General features: G+C 38.5%; 1 protein-coding gene across 6 annotated transcripts in view; it reads right to left on the bottom strand.

Moving 5' to 3' along the window:
• LOC149574814 (uncharacterized) overlaps positions 1-26,999 on the bottom strand; it is a 281,315-nt gene that overhangs the window by 132,988 nt on the left and 121,328 nt on the right. For 5 of the 6 annotated variants that reach the window (XM_089814650.1, XM_089814651.1, XM_089814645.1 and 2 more), the window contains exons 13-14: positions 14,852-14,929; positions 14,710-14,757 (exon numbers count right to left, since the gene is read on the bottom strand). In XM_089814650.1, the coding sequence (XP_089670776.1) occupies positions 14,710-14,757; positions 14,852-14,929 (126 nt within the window). The remainder of the gene's footprint in view (positions 1-14,709; positions 14,758-14,851; positions 14,930-26,999) is intronic. The other variant, XM_089814646.1, reaches the window with a different exon arrangement.

Genomic DNA, 26,999 nt, shown 5'->3' with positions numbered 1-26,999 from the left:
ATGGGTAAAAAAAATGAATGTTGGAAATATAATGAAGAGTTTCCTGGAAAAAGAGTTTCCTAGAAGAACCAAATTTTAAACAAAATGTATATTTTGTAAAGAAAAAAATAAATTCTGGAGGTATCTATAGATTGAAATACCACATTGCTAGCATACCTGGACATGATGTCACAATTTGCACTCAACAAACTACTGAGGCAAAACACACTTGTTTAGTGGTATTAGAAAAAATTGAACAAGACAAGTTGAATAAGAAAATGCAACTTGAAGGGTTAAGAGGTATTGGCTCTTGTGCTCCCGCATCCACAGCTGCATCTATATTTGTATCTGCATCAGCTTCTGCATCTGTAGGTTGTGTTGGAGAGGGTTCTTCCAAACCTCCTTTTCGTCCTAGTTCTAGTGCTCATGCGAGTGCTAGTGGTAGTCGGTCTTATACTGAGACAGAGTCCAACACCAACCTATTGCAGCCTAGAGTGTGGAAAAATAGAATGGATAGTTACTTTGTGCCCCGCACTACTCCTAGCTCCCAACCCATGCTTGAGAGCATGGGTTTGAACAAGGAGATTCATGATGCTGCCAGAAAAGAGATTTGCAAATTTTGGTACTTTTCCAACATTCCATTTATTGCAGCTAGGTAATTGATTCATTTTTCTTTGTTTTCTTTAAAGTTAAAGTTAAAAGTAAAAGTAAAACTTTAATTATATCTACTTGTTTTATGATTTGAGTCTTTGACATCTAAATTTCTAATCAATATTATTATCTATTTGTGACAGGGCTCCTTATTGGCAAAACATGATAGATGCAGTTGCTATTTGTAGTCTGGGGTTTAAAGCCCCAACCGAGGCTGTGTTGAGTAGATACCTCCTAGATGAAATGGTAGAGGATATGAGGGTTGAGCTTGAGGACAACAGAAAGGAGTGGATCGAAAAGGGTTGCACCATCATGACTGATGGTTGGACAGATAGGAGGGGAAGAACACTATTCAATTTTCTTGTATCCTATGGAGGTGATTGATCATTCTACTTTCCTACATACATAATTTTGAATCGTGATTGACTATTTCAAATTTTGATTTGTTGATTTGCTAATTATAATTCATTGTTTTGTTACTTGTAGGATATACCATGTTCCTCAAATCCATTGATGCTTCTGCTCATGTAAAAAACGCCACTTACATATGTGAGGTTATTGAGGAAGTCATAGCAGAGGTGGGGGAACAACATGTGGTGCAAGTGGTGACGAATAATGTAGCAAGTTATGTTGTTGTACGTAAACGTTTAACTTTTCAAGTTTTGAAAATAAATTTATTTGAATTTTGAACTTTATCTAATTCTAACTTAGAATTTCTAAGTTTCTTAAGTTCTAACATGTTTGAAATTTGAATTTCTAATTAACTTAAAATTGTTGTAGGCAAACTTTTGATGGAGAGGCACCCCACCATATTTTGGTCTCCTTGTGCTACACACTGCATTGACCTCACATTGGAGGAAATTGGCAAACTTGAGTGGGTCAAGTCATGTGTTGAAAAGGAAAAAAAATATGCAAGTTTATTTATAATCATTCATTTGTCCTTAGCACAATGAGGAAGTACACAGGAGGCAAAGAGTTAGCTCGTCCAGGGATCACAAGGTTTGCCTCGAATTTCATCACCTTGCAGTCATTGTTGACATCAAGGGATGATTTGAGGAGTATGTTTGTTGGGCGGAAGTGGATTTCATCTTCATATGTTGCGACCACTGCAGAGATAGATGTGGTGGATTGCATATTTGATGATGATGGTTTTTGGAAACCTGCTAGAGAAATCTTTAAGGTAAATTTATTGCAATTTAACATTTAATATTTTACAATTTACTATGCTAATTATTTAATCTAATGATTTAGTTTTACCTTAAGTTATATTGTTGAATTTGTCATGTCCCCATTTTGGCTAACATCGTTTAGCATGCCAGATCAATCTATCATAGGCTCTCATAGACTGGTAATGATGTGGAGAGAGTCGACCAGCAACTATTTGGCAGTATTTTGTCCTTATAGTTGATCAGTGATTTGGGCTTACGTTTGTTATAAAGTAAAGTTATTTTATCCGAGCCCAGTTTTATAATTTGATGTTGAGATGCACTTTTTATTATAAAGTAATATTTTATAAAAAGTGCACTTTATTTCATAAGAATATTTGGATGCTTCTAGAATGTTTAAGTGACTTCTAGAGGAAGCTACTGAAAAGTGAATAAATAGACCCTATGGGTCTTGCATATCATCATCCAATTTGTATTTTCTCCCTTGACATCAAATTGTGATTCAGTCACAGTCTATTATGGAGCCAAGTGGTTTCAGATAGTCATTAGGTCTTTGGGAACGGAATCTCCCTTGGATTTTGCATAACTGAGGAGGTGAAATATCCTTTGAAGAGTTGCACATTTGGAAGTGATACTACAGTCACTTCAGCTAGGGCATCATTGGGCCTAAGGCCATTTTCAGCATTTTAGGAGGTATTTTTAGCAGGGCCGAAATTATAGGAAGCCGTTTTTAGCAGTTCCGAAATTATAGGAAGCCATTTTAACAAATCTGAAATTTTAGGAGGCTTCTTTCAGCAGACCCGAAATTATAGGAGGGTATTTTCTGAGGACTGTTCATTTTCAGTCATGGATTGATTGCAGGACATCTTTAGAAGGCTTAATTGTGGTGGAGGAAAGATTTATAGCTGCTCGTTCGTTTTTGCTACAAGTCTGATCCAATTTTCAGAATTTCAGGATAGGGCTTTAGAACCACATTTTTGTTCATATCTTCCTCATTACTCAGCATATCATTCTGGGTATTTTTGCATCGGATTTCTATCGTTGAGGAGATAAAGATAAGTGCATTTTGGAGTTCCAAAATGCCATGATTTATTTTTAAGGAATTTTTCAAAACTCCTAGACATTTTCAAAAATTTGCAAGGAAGTACATTTTCAGATTTGGGTGACTTTGGCTTGGATGTTGGCATCTTCAGCATTGGTAAAAATTATTGCAGCCATCTACAATCAGGTTCTTCACTTCTCATTTGGCATTTGGCATATTTTCTGAGAAATGTATGTTTTCAGCTGAGTACAAAATTTAGCTTCAGCACTTTATTATTTTACATTGTACTTGTCTTTGTTTGCCATTTGGCATTATTGGTATTAAAGGAAAGCTAGGATTTTGCAAGTAAAAGAGTATTATAATTTTTAGATTATCTATATTGCCAACCTAGGGTTTGATTATCATATTTTGTAATCCATGTAAATGCCAAGAGTCTTGGCCATATTTCATGAGCATAGTATTAAAAATTTCATTGCAATTAAGGAGATAATAGTTGCTAGTGTCATTTGAGCAATTCAATATCATTTATTATTAGCTAGTTAGTTTACATACCAACTGTTTGTAAAAATGCTAGTTGACTGTAGGTGTTCATTTCTCATGCTTAGATCATATATATGCATTGAATATTGTCAAAATAAGTTGCATATTCATGTTAGGTCATTGTTTAGTCAATTTAGAGTCATTTGTAAACATTCTCATTGATGCTAATTGAAGAAAAGAGTCATTAAAGCAAACTGAAATGTTATATCAATCATATGACCCTTGTATGTGAAGTGTTTGACAAAATTCTTCAAGCCTTCAATCAGCATTTTAAGGTCAGATTTGAGCAAGGTCATTACAGAATTATTCTATAGTTAAGTTTTGACTCAAATTTTTGTTTTACTTTATATGTAGGCCACTGAGCCCCTTGTATCTCTCCTATGAACTGCTGATGGGGAGAAGCACTCTATGGGCTACATATATGAAGGCATGGATAGGGCCAAGGCGGCCATTAGAGCCCAGTATGGAAGAGTGCAAGAGAAATATGCCCCTTTTTGGGACATCATTGATAGGAGATGGCAGAATCAGCTCCACAGACCCATCCGACATTTCATTTCCATCTTGACTTCAAGGCAGATGAGGAGGTTCTCACCGGATTATATACAGTGATCCAAAGGTTGAGTACTGATGAGGATAGCAGTGCTGCAATTATTAAGCTCGATAAATTCAATAATAAAGATGGGCCACTTTTCTCTAGTAGGATGGCCATAGATGCTCGAGAAACAATACAGCCAGGTAAAAATTAAATAATATATTCAATGTTCATGAATCTAGATTCTAAACTTAAAGTTGATTATGTAATTATAGAGTTGTAATTTGTAATTTGTAAATGAGACTAATTATTTTTATTTTCCCTTATTTCAAATAGATGGTGGCAAATGTTTGGAGCCACAACCCCAAAACATCAAAAAATTGTCATCTGTATTCTGAGTCAGCCAAGCAATGCTTCTGGATGTGAGCGCAGTTGGTCCATGTTCGAGCACATCCACTCAAAGAGGAGAAACAGGTTGATAGTGCAGAGGTTGAATGATCTTGTCTTTGTTCATTACAACCTCCATCTTAGGATCAGACAGATTTTGGGCACTGACTCCTCTTCAATCATTCTGGAGGAGATTGATCCAGAATCAGAGTGGCTCACACAGGTTGTGGATCCAGTCTTCACTGAGGAAGACTGTGCGTGAGTTGACCAAGTGGATATAGAGGCTGAGGCAGCTAGAGCACGTTCTTTAGGCATTGACAGACGCACATGCACATGCACAGACACAAGCCCTAGCGACGTTCGTGAGCCCATCTTACATGCGGGAGATATGGCTCGGCAGTCCTCTAGCACTCACATTAGATGCCTTGCTAGCAGGCAGACTGGATACTCAAAGGCTGAGGCTGAGGCTGTAGTGTGATGAACCTCCTTATAGCAATATCGTGAGAATGCTCGAAATAACAGAATACAAAGTGATCGCAGAACTCAGAATGAATCTACTGATCGCAGGCCACTTCGAGGGGGTAACCTCCTTTGAGCAAGCTCAATACAATAAATTCGTCCGTGCCCATCAAGGGCCTCAACCTATTCTTATATACTGAGTACGATCTAGAAAAGTAATACTACCTATGCATGTGGGATAATAAAATATACTCACGGGACGACTTACAAAGCATATGCGTCCAACAACACTACTCTAACAAAATAAACAGAAGGAACACACAGGTTCCTAACATCCCCTCTCCCTTAGAAAAAAGCTTTGTCCTCAAAGCTTAAGGTGTGGAAATTGTTGTTGAATCTGAAGAAGGGGTTCCCAGGTAGCATCCTCTGGTTGCATGCCATGCCACTGAATCAAGACCTCAGAGATGGAGCGAGAGCGAAGCTGGCGAGTGCGCTGGTCAATGATTGCCACCGGCTCCAGGATAATGGATCCTTCCGTATCCATTTCAGGGAGAGTAGTTTGTGCTCTGACAATGGTACCCAGAACTTTCTTTAGACAAGAAACATGAAAGACTGAATGAATGCGGGAAGAAGGAGGAAGTTCCAGTTTATAAGCAACTGAACCAATCTTCTGCAGAACCTTATAAGGCCCATAAAATTTTGGGGCCAGCTTATGACGCCCTTTCAGCTTTAGGGAGGATTGTTTGTATGGCTGTAGACGAAGAAAAACCATATCCCCAACTTGAAATGAGCGCTCAGAACGGTGTTGATCTGCTTGCTGTTTCATCCGATTACGGGCCATGTGAAGATTATCCTGTAAGGTACGAAGAATCTGATCCCTGCTGCGGAGAACTATGTCAACTGCCTGGACTGGTGAGCTGTTGGGAGTGTAGGGAAGGAGCACTGGAGGTGCCTGACCATAGACTGCTTCATATGGAGTCATTTTAGAGGCAGTGTGGTAAGAGGTATTGTACCACCATTCAGCTAAAGGGAGCCACTTGGCCCACTGATGTTGCTGTTCGGAAGTGAAGCAACGAAGATAAGTTTCCAAGCATTTATTGACAATTTCAGTTTGACCATCAGTTTGTGGGTGATAGCCCGAACTCATCTTCAGTTTGGTGCCAGTTTTCTGAAACAGTTCAGTCCAAAAATGACTGGTAAAAGTTGCATCACGATCAGAGACAATGGAAGAAGGGAGTCCATGAAGACGAAATATCTGGTCCATGAAGATTTGTGCAACAGAGGAGGCAGTATAGGGGTGGCTGAGGGCACAAAAATGACTATATTTCGAGAGACGATCAACCACAACCAAGATCACTGTCTTGCCACCGGATTTAGGAAGCCCTTCAATGAAATCCATAGAAATATCAGTCCAAATCCGTGTAGGGATGGGCAATGGTTCGAGCAAGCCAGGAAGGAGGGTCGTTTCACCCTTGTGGCGTTGGCAAGTATCACATTCAGCCACCATCTGTTGAATCGTCTGTTTCATCCCTTTCCAAAAGAAGTTTCTCCTTGCTCGCTCATAAGTTTTGAGGAAGCCTGAGTGCCCTGCTGAAGGAGAAGCATGGAGTTCATAAAAAATAGCCTGATGTAGAGCTGGGTTCTGAGGAAGCACTAGCCGACCCTTGTATCGAAGAGAAGCACCATCCCAAGAGTAATGTGGTATAGCAGAAGGATGATTGGCTAGCTGGTGAATGATTTGAGATAAAGAAGAGTCACTGTCATAGCCCTGCTGAACAGACGCTAACCAATTGGGAATGGGCATAGAAATAGCGGAAAGGGAAGCTTGATTATCAAATGTGCGAGAAAGAGCATCTGCCACAATATTCTCCTTACCCTTCTTGTAGGTGATCTCATAATCATACCCCATGAGTTTGCTGACCCATTTCTGTTGTGTAGGAGAGGATACCCGTTGTTCCAGGAAGTATTTCAGACTTTGGTGATCGGTTCTGATGCAAAAATGACTCCCTAAGAGGTATGGCCGCCACTTCTGTACAGCATGCAAAATAGCCATCATTTCTTTTTCATTAGTAGAGAGGGCTAGATTCTTACCAGAGAGGGCTTTGCTAGTGAACGCAATAGGATGGTCATCTTGCAGGAGAACAGCACCCAATCCATTGCCGCAAGCATCACTCTCAATAGTGAAGGGTTTGGAAAAATCTGGCATCGCGAGAACAGGTGTACTGCACATAGCCTGTTTCAGTTGTTCAAATGCAGTCTCAGCAACAGGGGTCCAGGAGAAGGCATCCTTTTTTAACAGAGCTGTCAATGGTGTTGCAATTTTCCCGTAATCTTTGACAAACTTGCGGTAGTAGCCAGTCAACCCCAAAAAACCCCGAAGGCTCTTGAGAGTTTTAGGATGCGGCCAAGTTTTCATGGCATCTATTTTGGTAGGATCCACCCGCACTCCATGGTGTGCAACAATATGCCCGAGATACTCCACTTCCTCCTGGCCAAACACACATTTAGATAGTTTTGCACAGAGTTGATGATCAGAGAGAAGTTGCAAGACAAGCTCCAGATGATGGAGATGCTCAGCCCAAGTTTTGCTATATATGAGGATATCATCAAAGAAGACCAGAATGAATTTCCGGAGGTATGGTCGAAATATGTTATTCATCACTGCCTGAAATGTTGAAGGAGCATTCGTGAGGCCAAAGGGCATGACTAAAAATTCATAGTGACCATCATGTGTGCGGAAGGCAGTTTTAGGTATATCCTCCTCATTAACCCGAATTTGATGATACCCAGAACGAAGATCTAACTTGGAGAAAAAATGAGCCCCATGAAGTTCATCAAGAAGTTCATCAACAACTGGAATGGGAAACTTGTCCTTTATAGTGAGATGATTAAGTGCTCGGAAATCAATGCAGAGTCGCCATGACCCATCTTTTTTGCGAACAAGCAGAACTGGAGAAGAAAAGGAACTGGTACTAGGGCGAATAATACCTTGCTTCAGTAAGTCACGGACAAGTATCTCGATTTCGGTCTTCTGATGAAATGGGTAGCGGTAGGGCCTGATGTTGGGCGGAACACTGCCAGGAAGGAGCTGAATACGGTGGTCCTCTGGACGAGAAGGAGGTAATCCCACAGGTTCAGCAAATACACCAGAATACTTGTCCAAAATGTGTTGGAGATCGGCAGGAGTGCTAGAGACTGCTGATGGCTGCATCTGAATGGAATGGAGCTGAGCGATGACACCATGTGAATTCTTCTTAAGAAGTTTTTCCATACGGTGTGAACTGATGATGCTGAGAGACCCTGGTTGTAAGCCTTTCAAAGTGTGTTGGTGCCCCTCGGCTGAAAACTGCATCCAAAGTTCAACAAAATCCCAGAGAATGGGGCCAAGAGTGCGTAACCATTGGGCACCCAAAACCACATCACAGCCACCTAAGGGTAAGGCAAACATGTCAGAGCGCATGTTATAATCTCCAATAGAGAGACGCACATTGCGACATTTCCCTTTACAAGGTAAAGTGCCCCCATTGGCAATCATGACTTCAAAGCTAGAGCAGGGATGGATAAAGCAATCAGCCTGTTTGGCTATTCGTGGATCAATGAAGTTATGAGTGCTACCAGAATCAATGAGTATAGTAAGAGGGATCTTCTTGAAGAAACCCTGGACCCGCATGGTTTGTGGAGTAGTGACTCCTGCCAAAGCATGGACAGATATCTCTGGTGGAGCTTCTGGTGAAGGAGGTTCAGGCTGGTGAGGCTCAACCTCATCATCCACTATTTCCTGAGCATCTACATATTCTTCCAGTTCCGGTGGAGAATCCACATCCAAGAGATAGAGCTTTTGCTGAACACATCTATGGCCCCGAGACCATTTCTCATCACAATTATAACAGAGCCCTTTGTCTCGCCTGACTCGCATCTCTGTTTCAGACAAGTGCTTGATCGGAGTAGTTCTGGGAGCTGGTATGACTGGAGGGTTGTGAGAACCTGTATTTCTGAATGGAACAAAATTAGATCTGGAGCGTTGTAGAGCACTAATCTTGTCTTCCGCTAACTTAGCCAACCCAAGGGCTTCCATCATTGTAGTAGGTCGAAACATTTTGACTTCTGAGCGAAGTGCATCCTTCAGACCACTGACAAAACAACTACGGAAGAATTCATCAGACAAGCCCTCTGTGTGATTAGCTAATTTTTCAAACTCTGTCTGGTATTCTCTTACAGTGCCTGTTTGACGCAGTTTAGTGAGTGCTCCTGTGAAATCATCAAAGGAACTAGGGCCAAAGCGCTCCAAAATGAGGGTGCACAATTCTCTCCACGTTGGGCCTACATTAGCCTTGATGTACCAACGGAACCATTGAAGAGCTTCATGTTCCAAATGAAAAGATGCAAGGGGGACTTTGTGGTTATCCAAAGTATTATGCAAGCTGAAATACTGCTCTGCCCTATAGATCCATCCAGTCGGATCAGAACCATCGAGGCGTGGAAAATCAAGCTTTGGTCCACGGAAATTGCCAGAAGAGGACCCAGTATCTCCTGAATGGTTTCGGCTCATGGCTGACTGCTGAAAGTTAAGACCCAGAATTTTGTCATCCACATCTTGAAGTTTGGTTTTGAGGGATGCCATTTCCTCTTCCATGATTTTTGCTCCTGTACGCGTAACAACCATAAAGCAAGGTTTTTTTTTTTTTTTTTTTTTTTTTTTTTTTTTTTTTTGTTGGAATGGGTAGAAGATGAGAAACAAAAACTTTTTTAGTTACGGCAAACTTGGATTTGGGTAAAACTCAGATAGGAAATGGGTGTTCGACGGGTGGTGGGAGACTATCTGGGGACAAGGGAAACAGAAAAATGAGGGTTTCAAGGGTAGGGAGGCGAAATGAGGCGAACAGTCCAAGAGGGATAAGGGAGCAAAATGAGGAATTGAATCTTGTGGCTCAGTTTGGTGGCGATTGGATGAGAGGTGAAAAAGATAGGGCAAACCCTAAAATTAGATAAATGAGGGATTTAGGGCTTTGATATGTAAAATTTGGGGTTGGGTCGCCAAGGAAGGAAGTATGCGAAATGATATTGCAGACGTTCTGCGGAAGTATGAGCAGAAACAGAAAGCAAACAAGGAACAGTCGACTTAGAAAAATTCACTCACAGACAGAACAACTGAAAAGAGTTATTGCAATAACAAGAGATATTAGAAGTGAGAGGAACCTGAAGGCCACGACAGAAAAAAAATTTGATGTAATTTCCACCCAGCGAGCCCAAGAGAGTGCTCTGATACCAGATGTGATGAACCTCCTTATAGCAATATCGTGAGAATGCTCGAAATAACAGAATACAAAGTGATCGCAGAACTCAGAATGAATCTACTGATCGCAGGCCACTTCGAGGGGGTAACCTCCTTTGAGCAAGCTCAATACAATAAATTCGTCCGTGCCCATCAAGGGCCTCAACCTATTCTTATATACTGAGTACGATCTAGAAAAGTAATACTACCTATGCATGTGGGATAATAAAATATACTCACGGGACGACTTACAAAGCATATGCGTCCAACAACACTACTCTAACAAAATAAACAGAAGGAACACACAGGTTCCTAACATGTAGCCGAGCTTGAGAATGATGTTGAGGATGATGATGCCTATGAGCCTAAGGCTTGAGCTAGAGCCCTTGTTTTTATATTTTGTTTACAGATATTGATACTGAATCATTGATAGACATACGTTTCAAACTTTCATGGATCTTCATCTTAAATTCTTACATAAATTTATGATTTGATGTCTTATGGATCATCTTACATACATTCTATAATTTAAATCATTATGATCATTTGATTTCTATTTACTTCAGCTAGCCTACAATTTACATTTTAGATAACATAATTACGTATGTGATGGATTTTATGTTTCAAACTTTCATGCTTATGTATGTTAAGTTTTAACTTCTATTTGATGATGTTATAGTTTGTTTAAGTAATATTCAATAAAGGGTGCATGAAATAAGTTTGAAATTGTTAAAATCTCTAAATTTAAAGGGTTTTTTCAAATTTTCCGATTCACAATTCGATTCGGCCTTGTCAATTCCGATCCGATTCCGATTCACGTTACTTTGCATATATCTGCTCCAAAAACTGAACCCATAAACACTTCAAATGATAAGTATATATCATGGTTACCAAGAGACTCGTCTCCTACACTTGGAGACGCGTCTCGGAGACCCCCAGTACTCTCAAGTTTAACTCTCACATATTTATAAATGTTAAAAAAAATAGGTAAAAATGCTAATGCAAGGAAAACATTGGATTAGATGCATTTTTCACATCATTTTAGTGCTATAAAACTATACATTTTCTCTATAGAAATTTAATAACTAATTTAATACATTTTATAATTGTGTTCTACAAAAAAAAATGTTTCTTTAAGAGATTTTAAATTTTAGTACTTTCTGAGTTGCCGAGTTTTCCCCGAGTTTTTGTTGAGTATATGCCGAGAATTTTCCGAGTTGAAAATTTTGGGCTTGCCGAGTACTCTCTAAGTCTAAGTCTGCAAACTATGATATGAATGGACCCGAAATGACATTGCAATTTCATTGAGGAACAAATAAAAAGAAAAACATAAGTCATTTCTTGCTATTCGATAAAGTTGGAAGTGAGAGAAAAACTTTACTGGAAAACCCTAGCCATGAGTCATCGAAATTTTTCTTCATTTTCCTCTTGGTTCTCTTCATGTCATGACTGCCTGTAGTTAATTCTTGATACTAAGATGTCGTGATGGAGTTTGTAGTTTCTACTTAGATGAGTCTTTTCTGCTGCCATGACCCTGGAGATTTCTCTCGTGGCCATTACTTGCTCTGGTTTACGAAGGTTATTTCTTCCATTCTGAAGCTTTAAATGCTTAATTTTAAGGCCATTCGAAATACTGAACTGGGGCTTGATTAGTGCATGTGGCCCCCTTAATTTATGGTATTTTAATGCCAGTCTGGAGGAGTTGTTGTAGTTGTGACTGGATCTTTTCTTCTGAGAAAAGCATGATTATTCTCTACTCTATTTCAAATGCCATGACTGGGTCTTCCTGTCTGAGCAAAACATGGCTTGTATTTCCAACATGGCTTGATGAGAAACCCTTGTCATGACTCATTGAAGGTAAGACTTATTCATGGTGCCTAAATATTGTTTCGTTTTCTTTTACATCTGAAGGTTTCCATTTGATATATTGTTTCGTTTTCTTTTACATCTGAAGGTTTCATATAAATAAGATCTTATTGCTTTTTTTGATATATCCCTAACCTGTAGCTTTGATACCCTTGTATCTCTTGCACGGCTGCCATGGTTCATTAAACAACAGGCTGATATCATGCTTTTCATTAATGTTTTTACTGCTTTATATCAAAGATTTCTGACATATCTTCTTCCTTGAGATTCATTTTCTGTTGTAATGCCCTGCCCATTATCTTGTTTTCCTTTTCTAAACCTGGCACTTTATTAGGCGTTCAGAATACTGAATGATTCTTCTTTCAAAATGTTTTATGCCTAATATTTGAATGATTAACACTGAATCTAGACTGCTATCACTCGCAACAGATTATATTCATTGGGTCTTTTACCATAAATATGGCTGTCATTCTCTCTTTTCTGGAGTTTATGTTCTTGATGTTATTTCCGTTTTCCTCTTTAAGAACCATGCTTGCTGTGCATAAATGATGACATTACCTTTCTTATTTCATTTGTTAGCAGCAATATTTGAAGGAAAAACTTTTACTTAACAGAGTTTGAGAGCACCTTCGATGACATTCTTTGCATTTCTTGATCTTGATTATGAGTCTAGCCTCACAACTGAAGGTAGATCTGGAAAAGTTTCTGAGGTTAATGTGACTGTTATTGTGCCATGAGTCACAAATCTCTTGCAGATTTTGTAAAGAAAAATATGTAGATATCTTTTGTAGAAAATTTGCACAAAAACCCCCCTTACTATTGTTACATTGGGGTATTTAGCTAACAGATATGCACATATTTTTCTTTGAAAAACTCCAACTCCATTTATGTCCACTTCTCTTCCTGCTTGTAGCATCTTTCCTGTTATTCATGTTTGATGCATTTCTCTCTATGTTGTAGAAAGTTAAAGATTCTGAAATTTGAGCTTCCATTATTTAACAGCTGAAATTGCATTGTTTTTCTCATTGAACTGGAATTGCATTCTTTTCTCAGTAAACTTTAATACACTCTTGTTACTCATACTGCATCAAATTTCGATTTCTTTTAGTCCCTTTTCATATGTGCTAGTCCTTTCCTATGCTTGATTGAATTTGGATGCTAAAAGGCTCTTTGATACTCTGCTGATGATAGTTGTTTTCTGAGCATTAATTTATCATTTGATCAGTGTAGATTAGCATCCATTGTTGTATTTTAGATGTTGATTGAACAAAAATACTTAATAAAACCATTTCATCTTTGCTGAAGTGAACTTGATAATAGTATTTGAATGGTTGTTTGCTTCTATTCCGTCATTGCTCAGTTATGTTCTTTTCTTCAATGAATGCTGAAATCTGCCTGCTGTTGTACTTTTACTGATATATACTTTAAGCTACAGCGTTCATTATTTTCTTTGTTGATATATAAACAAAAGGCTTCAAACTGGAAAACACTTCTGTTGTAAAAGTAAAAGGTTTCATAAATGAATATGTCCCTTTGATACCTCTATAGTACATTTTGATCAGCTACTTCGATCTTATCTCTAATAGGCACACCAGGCTCAATAACCCTCATGGGGGCCTACAGTTATATCCGCACACTTATTAGAGATAGGATGTTGCACAGGAAGCAAACATGTTAGCAATAAGACTTAATATGATTGTGATTGCTTCTCCTATGCTGGTACATGTTTCTGTTTTAGCCAAGTGTATGATATGATAGAAGCATAGAATGTTCATGCATTAGGTAAGGTGCTTCCGTCATTGCCTAGATCTGCTGGATCTAACACATCTTGTTATGTATGCAGGTTTCAGATACTTCGACAAGCTATGGACTAGGGCAGCAAACAAGTGGGATTGCAAGAAGACACCATGACCAGTCATTACAAGCAATGACTGGTTCCCTATGGCCCTCTCATTTATGTTCTTTTGCTCTTTCATGCACATTAGGGGCTACTCTCACAGCCAATTCTATCAGAGGCATTTACATTTCAGCATTTAATTTCATTTCAGCTTTATAAATATCAATTGTATCTATTATGATATGTATCAGTAGGGATATGTATCAGCATATTAGGGGCTACTCTCACAGCCAATTCTGTCAGAGGCATTTACTTTTCAGCATTTAATTTCATTTCAGCTTTATAAATATCAATTGTATCTATTATGATAAATAATACAAACACCATTTTGATACTTTTCTTTATTCCGAATGAAATATGATTTAACAATTAATATGAGCTGAATGCAACAAGAAATGTATACCTTACTTTCACTTACACATTGTTTAGGACTGAGTTTTGACATGTGTGAAAATTTAGTAACAGCCATAAAGGTACATTGCTTTGAAATTTGGTTTTCTCATATAAGACTCCATACAACAGTTTTTGTATTGCAAATCACTTATAGATGTTTTACTTATATGATCATCAACATGAGACCAATACAAATTCTTGCAAGCACAACTATGAGACTAATATTAGCTCCTCTCAAGAAACCACCTATGGTGGACCAAGGCTCGCGATATAGAAATCCATTTATTTAGAAGCCACCTACAGAAGACCAGTTGTCACAACTTAAAAACTCCATCATCCATGTACCATTGAGATTTGAATGTGTCTCTACATTGAGAACTCAATGCTTTAACCAATTAAGCTCAACCCCTTGAACCCGTACACTTTTCAATATTGCATCCATCAATTTATCACATAAAACACACATCATATATTCCAAAGTTTGTGTTGACTGCTTAAGGAAACAAATGGGGGAGAGAAACTAACTTGAATTACACCCAAAAGATCCTCAAGTAGTTCAATTGTGAGATCTATCTGAAATAGAAAAATGCATATATGTTAAGTACAGAAACAAATCTAAAAACACTTTAGAAACTCTGATATAAAAAAATCCAAAAGAAAAGCCCACCTTAGCTATCACCATAGATATCCATGGAGCAAGTGGACCTGAACAGAGATCTAGCAATACACATGCCGTTCTTGCCTGCTAAAGGTCAATCAAGTCAAATGAAGTTTCCAATAGATAATACTGAGAAGAAAAAAGCTGTATAAAATATGGTTCATCAAAAACAGGTAACATTTGATTTCAAAAAAATCCACTTAATTTCCATAATTCAATTTATCACATTAATATTAAAATAGATATCTATACATATGATTCAAGCCTGTAAATATCCCAAATATTGGTTTTAGATATAAGAAACCTTTGCTGTAAGTAATCACAATCTTACAAAGAAATTCAAACAGAAATCTGAAGAATAACCCCATATTTATTGACAATATGTATTGTTATTACAGTCCGTTTCCATCCAGAAAGATTCCATATTTATTTCTGTAGTATAAGAGTTAGCACAGAAAACTCCCATATACCATTAGCATTTGAACTTACACAAGAAATGCTCAATATTATATCAATTTTCAATCTTCATTTGATATGAAAATTTATCAAAATCAGAAGGCAAATTTCTTCCAGAAATGAATTTTCCAAAAAAATGTGGGGAGGATATCCTAGGAAGATGATGAGTCAACAGCATCTGAAACTTTAGGCAAAGAAGCTTAAATTGTTGAATAGATCTTTGATTGTCATCTAAAAATTAGGTGATCTCTAAATGAGATCACTCTAAGGAATGGTGGGTTTTCATGCTTAGCTCAGGTTAGTTGAACAGTAATTTCATCCTTCACATGGAGTAGAAATCAAATAAATAAAATATCTTCTCAATTTGTCTACTTCTCCTTGCTTGCCCTCTCTTAAATGGCTTACCCTCCAAGGGTCATAACTCTTCAAATGCCCTTTGATGTTTAATTCTAATTTCTTTTTATATTATAAATTTAATATTTCCTTGATTTTGAAAGACTTGTATTTGGCTCCAATTTTATCAATCCCTCAACCTAATATGTAATATCCAACTAGGATATTATCGCTAAATTTTCTCAAAATAAATTCAGAACATAAACAGATAAATGATGAAATGTAAACCAGCAAAATAACCAGTAAACTCTCATTAAACTGCCTCAGAATATGTTATTGCATTAAACATCAGCAATACAATAACCAGATATTAAGTCAAATCTTAAATACAAAAAATACAATCAAATTGTAATACCAATAAAATGCACCTGTAATCCCAAGTGTGAATTCTGATGTGAATCCACCACAAAGATGAATTGGGGTCACGTCCAATCCACCCAAGAAGAGTCCGAAGGTTTCCATCCTCAGGGCCCTCAACAAGAGAAAGCTAGCAGCTGCCCAAAGTTCTCCAAAGAGAAACCAAAAATCAATCTCAAATCCAAGCATGCTGAAAAAGAACTCCTCATCCTTCTTTTATGCTCAAAACGGTGACTCTTCAGTTTCCTTCTCCTGTCCTTTCATCATTTTGCTTCTTGTCACCTTTAATCCACTTTATAATATTAATTTGACCCATTCAATAAATTTACATTAAGCTCCCTTAAGCCGAAAATGACACTTTATGAATTTGACTTCAGAATTCCTAATGCCCCAAAAAGGGGGACATTGCAAGTCCTCCCTCCTCGAGATTGCTTGCCCTCAAGCAATCATGAGTCCACATCTAATAACAGGATCCCATATCAATCGCAAGAAAGTTGCTACACCAAGCCGCTATGCTACTCTGATACAAACAATACGTCTAGAACTGTGAAGCTGCTCATCAATTCCCCACATCCGCAATGCACCAATCATTCTAATACCAAGATCTTGCATCACTACATGTGCATAAATCAACTGACCATGTGCTATAATCACATGAAAGAAAATCCTCAATCCATCTCAGAAACTCACTCCAACTAAGATCACAAGCACTGCTAGCGTCAAATAGAGATGCGGACTCAATATCATGCCAACCAACTCCCTAAAACAATAATCGTTGTAGTACCCCGGCTGGGTATCGTGCTCAACCCCTCAAAAATGAAACCACAAAATAATGAACAGCAAATGCATGTAACAGATTTTACAAGTTATTAAACCCCAAAGCAGCAATTTCACCAATATCACAACTTAAAAACAACCTCAAATTTTCTATTGCATCATACATCAGCAATACAATAGCTCTTATTACCACCCAAATCCAATCTTACAAACAAAGATAAAGTCAAATTGGAAGAACTGGAAATAAGAAATACAAATAAGTACTATTGAGACACCTCAAATAATGCCTCCACTACGATGGGTTTCCATCCACCGTCTTCTGACTTGTGGGTTTTCATCCTCCAAGCGGGATGAAAGTTAAAACTTTTAATTGACTCTTCATGAGAGCACAATATCCAAGTCACCAAGGATCCTGAAATGAGCTCCTCCTTTTATAAACACAACCCGGTGACCTTTCATGTCCCTCTACTTGACTCTTCATTGTCCAATCTTATCCTTGTCCTTCTGCCAGTTCGTCTCTTATTGACTCCCCCTTTTTATATAAAATTGACTTTAATAACTTTGTATTAAGTCCTCAATAGTCCGTATTAATATAAATGAGGTTGGGCAATTAATTTTCAAATGTCCCAAACAAAGGGGATATTACAATCCTCCCTCCTTGAGATTGTTTGCCCTCAAACAACCGCATGCATGTGATCACGATGCCTGGGTCCCATATCAGCCTCGTGAAAACTACTCAAACAATTTGTTGCGCCACTCTGATATGAACAAAACTCAACTGCAAAGCCATTCACCAGCTCCCCATAAGAACAATACCTCAAACATGCAAATATCAAGATCCCAAATCATGTTGTCATGACCATCAGTTTGATGAGATAGAAATGTATCGAGGAGCTATATATATCACAATAGATTGTAACGACCCAAACTAAATTGTTGATGTAGGAAACACACTGCTCAATAGCTGAAATCAACACCAACGGCACATAAAGTATAATACTACCATCATCACTCTGGAGGACCCCTAAATACATAGGTGCCATGAGTAAGAATGATGCTGAAAAACCATTTCCTGCAATCAAAACATTACTCTCATCAATCCTCCACCAAGACCTATTCAACTGCTGAAGTATGAAATCCATCCAAGTCATATACAAGCTAGAATCTGAAACCATGTATGGGCTGATCGAAAGATGAGCAACAGTAGTCAATTCACCACACCAATCCTGTGAGCAAAATTCACTGCTAGGAATTGCAACAAGATACATAAATCTGAAGTCAATATCATCCTCTTCACGAAAATCAAGAAGAGCTCTCTCATCCATCTCAAAAAGTGGATTATTAGAAATTCAATCAGCATCTACCTCAAGCATAGGATTGTCTATCAGTTGTATGTAACCTAAAATTTTGATATTTGGTCTCTCGGGGCAGCTATCAAAGTCATAAGTTTTTTAAATGCTATCAAGATCATTAATTACTTCTTAGAAAAATTCATGCCTTTCTCTATTATCATGTTTCCTAAACTGATTTGTGACCTCAATATGATTTTTTGCTTCATGAAGAGCAACCCATGTATCATCCAATGCCTCTTGAGCATCATTAAGTTTCCTATTGAACTTATCAATCTCATCCTTTCCTTAACTCAATCAATCAACATATTTTCCAGCAACCTTAAGAATATAATCCCTATCGATCAACACACATAGATAGTCTGATTTCATAATTCAAGGGTTGTTTTTACTTCCTGCAAATATGCAATACATAAACTACCTTCCATTCCCTTTTGAGCCTTTCAATGGAGATCCTCAATGGTCCTGCAATTGTTGTCATGACATACTAGTGCTGCCACAACCATATCTTCACTAACCTTTAGCTGATTCTTTATGGCATGCATCTCATTATTGTTGTATTGAAAACAAACCAGCATCCTCTTGTAGTGTGATCTTTGATTGATTTTCTAAATTCATGTTGTGTAAAAGAAAAACTTGATCCATCACTTCCCTCAAGAATGTCATCAACATCATTATAGGCCACAAACTCCTTGTTCGTTTGATTTGAATGAAAGGCAAAGTTGCCACTATGTCATCATTGTCTTCCAAACATTCATCATAAAAAGATTTCAACATGCTCTTATTTTGAATACAACCAACTTCATCAACATGTTTGTCAAGGCTAACCTCCAAATCATCAACATCGAAACTTGTATGATCCTTATCCACAGCTGAAATCATCTTATCTATATTTTTCCCTGTGCTGGTCTGAATTTCTTTAGCCTCCTCTTTGTTATTAGGATTCCAACAAGCATGATCGGGTGTATTAGTATCCTCACATGTCAAGCAAATTTGTTCCTGACTCATAGGAGTTCAACACACTATCCGTCATGCGATCCTGAAATTTGTTGATTCTATGCTTAATTACATCCTCTAGGAGCTTGAAAGCTGCAAAGGAGATCATCAACTTGAACAATATTTTGCAATATTTATGTTCCTCCAAAAAAACTAACAAAGTTGACTGCAACATCTTGCAGATTTTAACATCTGCATCAAAAATTGAGGATATAATGGTATGCATGCTAGCCTTTACTTTCCTTTGAATGGTGCTTCCTAATTCCAAACAAGAAGCAATATAACAGTTGAAATTTTAAATTGTTGCACTCAAGGTCAATCATAATGTAAATGATTCTCCTCTGTCATAATATCTATATCTTAAGTTTTTTGGCAAAAGTAGGGTCTTTGTCATCATGTAATTGTAATGTCCCCACTTTAGCAATCGACCAAGTGTGTGTGCATTAGCCTAGTTCTACATGGTCCCGAGGGCTAACAAAGGGTTTAAAGGGATCTTAAAGTGTTTTGGCCTAGTCATCTCCAGTTTGGGCCAAAAGGGAGTTGATTTACTCAATCTCAGGCATACCTACTCATTTTAGTAAGTCAGTAGGACATACAGGAGGCTAGTTTTGGTGATTGAATTTGATACTCCGTGGCGAGAGCTTTCCGACGAGCTATCACTTGTGCTATTCGAAGTCCAATAGCTAATATATTTTTGTGCCTGAAGTTTAAAGAGTTGGCACAGCTCAAGCAATGGAGATTAGTTGAGACATACATCAGTGAATTTCAGAGGTTAGTTGTGTTGGTTACAAATATTTCAAAGAGAAGATCAGTAGTGCTATTTATGGATGGACTCTTATATCCCTTGAGGGGTTGGGTCAAGGGGCATGACCCGGCTACATTACAGGAGGCCACTAAGAAGGCTCGTGATTTAGCACCTTCTTCTTCTAAAAGCAGATTTCAGCCTAGGGATTCACATACGAAGAAGGATAAGGACAAAAAACCTTTTTACTAGAATGCACAACTAAAAGGGGATAATAGGAAGTTGGATAATGACACCATGAATGAGTTGAGAAGGAACTAGCGTTTTCATTGTAGAGAGTCTTGTGACTTATCTCATAAGTGCCCTCTCAAGCCTAAGGCAAATCAAATGGAGTATTTTTCAGCGAAGGAGTTACAGTCAAAGGGGGAGGATCAACACTTTGATTCGGATGAGAGTAGCACTCCAGAGGAGAACATCATTCCTAAGGATGATAGGTCGTTGGCACGATTGACAAGGGCTCAAAAGGCAATCACATTTAGGGTCAGAAAGTATCTCTCTCATTGACACTGGGGCTACACATAACTTCATAGATGCACGGTTAGTAGCCACGAGAGGTTTATAGACTGAGGAGCATGTTGGGTTTAGAGTCATGGTAGCTAATGGTGACAAATTGTTATGCACTCGGAAGATATCTAATCTTCACATCAGGTTTGGAGATGGCTATGAGTTGGAGGATGAAAACTATATAGTAGACATGGGAGACTATGATGTCATCCTCGGCATGACATGGCTAGCCTTGCTAGTTGAGTTCACACTCAACCTAGCAAAACTAGAGATGAGATTCCAGCATGAGGGAAGAACTATTGTACTCAAAGGACTTTCGGATGGGAGTTGCAAAATAGTCTCCCTAAGGAGAATGCAAAGACTTTTTCGGCATAACGACATAGAGTGGGCAGCAAAGTGTTTCATTATGCCAGCCCTACAAAAGCCATAGGTAAAAAGTCATCCACTGGATATCCAGGAGATACTTGATAGGCATGCCAAAGTATTTGGCAATATTCCACACGGGCTTCGTCCTGACAGGGGAATAGAGCATGTTATTGAGCTCGAGGAGGGAGCCAAACCGGTCATGATTACCCCCTATCATCATCCTAAGAAACACAAGGATGAGATAGAGAAGGCACTTAAGGAGCTATGGAGATGGGGCACAATAGGGCTAGCAAAAGCCATTTTGCTTCAACAGTAGTTCTAGTGAAGAAGAAGGATGGGACGATGCCCATGTGCATCAATTATAGGGCACTAAATAAGAAAACAATTAAAAGCAAGTACCTCATTCCTAGGATCGATGAGTTGATTAATGAGTTGCATAGTGCACGCTTCTTCACCAAAATCGATTTACAATCCGGATACCACCGAATTAGGATGAGAGTAGAGGACATCGAGAAGACAACCTTTCGATGTCACTATGGCCACTTCGAGTTTATGGTTATGCCATTTGGGCTAACCAATGCACCTGCCACATTTCAAAGTCATATGAACCAGGTGTTCAAGGGGCAATTGGGGAGATTCGTCCTGGTCTTCTTTGAAGACATCTTGGTCTTCAATAAGACCTAGGAGATGCACTTGCAGCATTTGGAAGAAGTGTTAACTATTCTAGATAGGGCCATTGTATGCCAAAGAATCAAAATGTGAGTTTGGCATGACCGAGCTCCTTTATCTTAGGGATATCATTAGTGTCAATGGTCTTCCGGTTTATCCTGAAAAGATAAGAGCTATTGTGGATTGGCTTATTCCCACAAACCTCACACAACTTAAGGGGTTCTTTGGTTTATATAGTTTTTACAGGAGGTTTATAAGGGGATTCTCACAGATTGCTACACCTTTGACAAATCTTACTAAGAAAGAAGCCTTCACATGGACAGAGGCAGCGCAGAGATGTTTTGACCACTTCAAACAGTGATGTCATCTTGTCCAATTCTAGCTCTACCTGATTTGACGAAGCCATTTGAGCTTCAATGTGATGCTTCAACAGACGGGATAGAAGCAGTATTGATACAGGAGAGACACCCCATTGCATTCGAGAGTAGGAAGCTTCGAGTTGTTGAGAGGAGTTATTCTATCAACGACAGGGAAATGTTGGCCATAATGCATGCATTGGCCAAATTTTGATCATATTTGGTAGGTGGGTGTTTTGTGATCAAAATTGATCACAATAGTATTAGATACTTCATGACCCAACGTGATCTTAGTGATTGGCAACAAAAATGGGTTACTAAATTGCAAGCTTATGACTTTGATATAAAGTTTGTCAAAGGTAAGAAAAATGTGGTGGTTGATGCTTTATCTCGGAGACATCACTTATGTGCTCTGGCAGAGGTTTCAAGAGATTGGAGAGATTGAATTGCAACGGAGTATGTAGGAGATGATTGGGCTTCTGGGATAGTTACGGGCACCATTCAGGATGACAGGTATGCGATGTTGGATGGGTTGATCAAATAAGGACAAGGTTTATTTGATCCATACATCACAGCTTATAGAGGAGATTCTGAGGGCATTTTATGGTGCACCTACAGCTGGGCATCCAGGGGTCTTCAAGACCTATATGCAGATCCAAGAGTAGTTCTCATGGAGAGGGCTCAAGGATGATGTTCAAAAGTATGTCAAGGAGTGTGCAGTTTCTCAGCATAATAAGGGAGAGTACACAATTCCTGCAAGTTTACTACAGTCCTTGCTCATTTCGGATAGGAAATGGGGAAATATTTCTATGGACTTCATCATTGATTTACCACGAGATCAAGGAAGAGATTGTATTTATATGGTAGTAGACAAATTAGCAAAGTTCACTCACTACTTTGTTATTCCTTCTACTTATACAATAGCATAGGTTGCAGATTTATTCTTCAGAGAGGTCTTTAGGTTGCATGGGATACCAAGATTTATTGTTAGTGATGGGGATAACAAGTTCATGAGTGCCTTTTGGCAGGAGTTGTTCAGGCTGTGTAGTACAAATCTTACACCTAGTACAAGTTACCACCCTAAGACAAATGGGTAGATGGAAATAGTAAATAAATGGGTGGAAGATTATTTGCAAAACTATCTGACTACGCAACAGAGAGCATAGGTCAAGTGGTTATACATGAGGGAATATTGTAACAATACCACATATCACATGACCATCAGGATGACTCCATTTATGGCATTGTATGGGTATGAAGCACCCAGCGTCATGGATTTAGTTTTGGGGAACAACCGAGTGTCCAAAGCCAAAGAACTGCTGCAGGATAGTTAGGATATTCTGAGAACACTCAAGGAGAACATACAACAGGCTCAAAATCAGCAAAAGTTGTATGCTGATCAGCGTAGGGTAGAGTGCAATTTTGAAGTAGGGGATATGGTGTATTTGAGGCTACAGCCATATAGGCAGTCTTTGCTCAAGAGGAGCGGAGCAGAGAAGCTGAAGCCTAGATTTTATGGTCCCTACAAGGTGATTCGCAGAGTGGGAGAAGTCGCCTATGAACTTGAGCTTCCAGAGGGTAGTCGGGTGCACAATGTAGTTCATGTGTCGAGGCTTAAAAAAGCCATTGGTCAGAGTATAGTTCCTTCTATAGATTTACCCCCTTTGGATGGGGGGAAGCTCTTGTTAGTACTTGAGGCTACTCTGGACACCCGAGAGAGGAAAATTAGAACCAGGATAGTGAAGGAGTATTTGGTCAGATGGAAAGACCTACCGGAGGAAGATGCTACATGGGAGAGTGAGCAGGCTATTCAGCAGGTTGGACTGAGATTGCTTGAGGACAAGCAATTTCAAACGGGGCGGACTGTAATGTCCCCACTTTAGCAGTCAACCAAGTGTGTGTTCGTTAGCCCAGTTCTACATGGTCCCGAGGGCAAACGAAAGGTTTAAAGGGATTTTTAGGTATTTTGGCCTAGTCATCTCTAGTTTGGGACAAAACGGAGTTGATTTACTCAGTCTCAGGCATAATTATTATTTTTAGTAAGTCAACAAGACACAGGGGAGGCTAGTTTTGATGATTGAACTTGATACTTTGCGGCGAAAGCTTTCCGAAGAGCTATAACTCATGCTATTTGGAGTCCGATAGCTAATATATTTTTATGCCCGAAGTAATATTAAAGTAACAATTAATTAAGTTGTAAAATATTAAAGTGTTACTTTAATATTAAATCTTATGGGAATAAGTGCAAATCAAAAGGGACGCCTAGGGGAGAAATAAGTGATTATTTTAATATGTTTTATATCGCACATCTTTTATCCCACATTGCTCGTGTGAGTGGAATGGACCCTTCGAAGAAGAATAAAAGGGAGCGTTAGTGGCTTCATTCAGCAAGTTGAATATGAGAAGAAATCAATGCATGAGTTGCAAATCCGCTTTTGGCATTAGAGGATCTTTATGCTCTCTTCTGACATTCTAGACGTCATTCCCTTGGGGTTTGGCATTTGGAATTCATTGCTATCAGCTTTATATCAAGCAGATTGGGTGCATTTCTAGCTACAGCCAAGTTACTATAACAAGTTACTATAGCAGCTGTGTTACTGTAAAACTGTCACTGTAGCAGCCGCATTACTGTAGCAGCGCATCACTGTAGTAGTCGCATCACTGTAACAGTCGAGTTACTGTAGCAATTACATATTGCAGTAGGTCAATGCAAGAACCACGCCCTCAACTATTTAATGTAAACAATGTTTATTCCACTTAATTGCTGGAGTATTCAGTGAGTCAGCTTTGCACTTGTTTATCAATTTTGGAAATCAATATAATATAGTGTGCTGGTTATTTCTGCGATATATGTTATGCTTTTTCAATTCCTATATTTATGTTACATGCCAAACACAACACAATACAGACAACCTTTTTAGAGCCATAAAGGTTGTAGCACATAAAGAGAAATTAAAGACTGCAAGCTAAGTGTTTCATAAAATTATCATATAGCTGTGAATACTTGTAAGCAGATTTTGGGGGTATCCATTACAATAATCCCTCTAAGTTTTCCATTATCAGCTGCTGAACTTTCCTCAACACATCGACATTATAGGCTGCTATAGGGGGTGTTATTCACATAATTTCGCTAGGACGTAAAGCAGTTACAAGCCTCACATCTTCATGTGGATGTTCCATAAACTTGGGCTGAACCAAGGTAACCATTGAAGGTTATAAAGCCCAATTTAGGAGCCTACAATCTGTCCGCTCAATTCTGGTCAAATATATTTCTATCACCTCCAACTTCCAAAGAATGGCATTTAACAAAGTTATGGAGTCTAATTCTAACCCAGCCATGTATAACCAGTTTCCCACTTCTATTTCTTTCAGCAAGTATCTTAGTTGTTCACCATTAAAGGTCTCATTAAATTCAAAAGAAAACACCTTGTTCTTCAAATTTTCCATTAACTAAAATTAAGTAGGTACAAAAGGCATATTGGCTGACTTGTACAATCTGTGAATCCCAAATGAAATGATTGTGTTCCCTTTACCAATTTAATGGACTCCATGTGTTGCTCTTATTCTGTCAAATGCAGGTTTGTTAATATTGCCAATAGTCTGTTTGTGTCAAGTATGTTGTGATATTCAATTTCTCCTCAAATGTTATAAAGTTTGCAGATGAACATGTGTTTGTATAGATGCCATATAATAATGGAGATGTCACCACTATAAAGTCTCCTATATTGATAAGAGTTTCTGGTTGTAGAATTAAACTAATCCAACAGCCTGTTGTGTTATATTACAATCGTGATAGTTTGGTGATCTACCGAGAGGTACCCAAATTCCCATTATTATGTATCAGCACCCACTACTTCCCAGAATGCTAAATACCCTCTATGAGCTTATTATGGGTAAACGGCTCTGTCAAGATTGTCATATTCTCAATGTTCAAGGTAATATTTAGAAAAGCTTATATGTGGCAATACTTGGCATTTTTGAGCAAGAACGGTTATACACCCACATTCATTTGTCAACTCCAGTGTCGACATTACAATGGCATCTTATTAATTCTGCCATTACTTCCCTTCACGAGTTTCCATCTTCCTATAAAGCGTTACTTTCCCCAAGTTTTAATCCTTTCTAGGAAGAGAGGCCTAATGGTTCAGGCCCGATGGTCCCAATATTGCTACTAGACTTTCCCCAGATATGTTACAACCTCTCACTCTACTATGCTTCCAATGTTTGGTTGCAAACTCCCTTCAATTTTTGATATTAAATGGTACAAAGGCCTACATGAATCTCAGAGGAACGGTTTTGAGAGTTGCCACAGTTTCTATAATCACCTAAAATATCTGTAGCAAACAACATAGGCACCACTGAGAAATATTGAAATGGAGCGATGATTTATTAATCTTCCTAAATTTAGTAACACCCAGTCAGTAGCAAATATTTCCTATCGATTGAGACTCCAAAATAAATTCCCTCGACTCAAGGTAATACGTGGAAACAGGAGTTTAGAATTTCAACTTTGAATGGTTTCAAGATGTTACATGCAACGGATGCTAAGCCTCCCACTATGCTCAAGCATGTCAATCTCCCATAATGGAATTCAACCTTATTTTAGGATGGTTTTGTAACTTCCAACTCCTTGGCAATGAGTGGCTAGCCAAAAATGATAGAATCGCATTCCAAGAAGATTCAATAAAATTCTGACTAACAAGACTTCATTCTTACAGCATTTGATCCAAATCTACAAACCTCCTCTAAACACTTTGTGCATTCTCCCATCCTATGCGGCTAAATCATTCACAGCTATAACTGTATAGGATTGCTATGTATATATTCTATTGACGTCTCCTTTTATGTACGATATGTGTCCCCGTCAATATTCTCTATCTTCCATGACTAATACAGCCCGACATACATATATCACCCAGTATTTGGACAACCAAAATATTTCAAGACTTTCTCTGAAGTCATATATTGCCCGTCTTGTATTCACATAAAAGAAACAACCATCCATGATAAGCAGCCAATATTTGGCTTATCAAATAATCAAACCAAGATTTGTTCTTCCCCAGTTATGCGATATTTAATCAATAACTCCTTGTGAGCTTTTTACAGCACTTTAAATCATTCTTCATAACAAC

Source organism: Cupressus sempervirens, chromosome 2, assembly GCF_028749045.1.
Source record: "Cupressus sempervirens isolate cs-2001-9-10 chromosome 2, ASM2874904v1, whole genome shotgun sequence".
Classification (NCBI taxonomy): domain Eukaryota; kingdom Viridiplantae; phylum Streptophyta; class Pinopsida; order Cupressales; family Cupressaceae; genus Cupressus; species Cupressus sempervirens.
The sequence above is the reverse complement of the archived record's forward strand: the minus strand, read 5'-3'. Positions and strand labels throughout refer to the sequence as shown.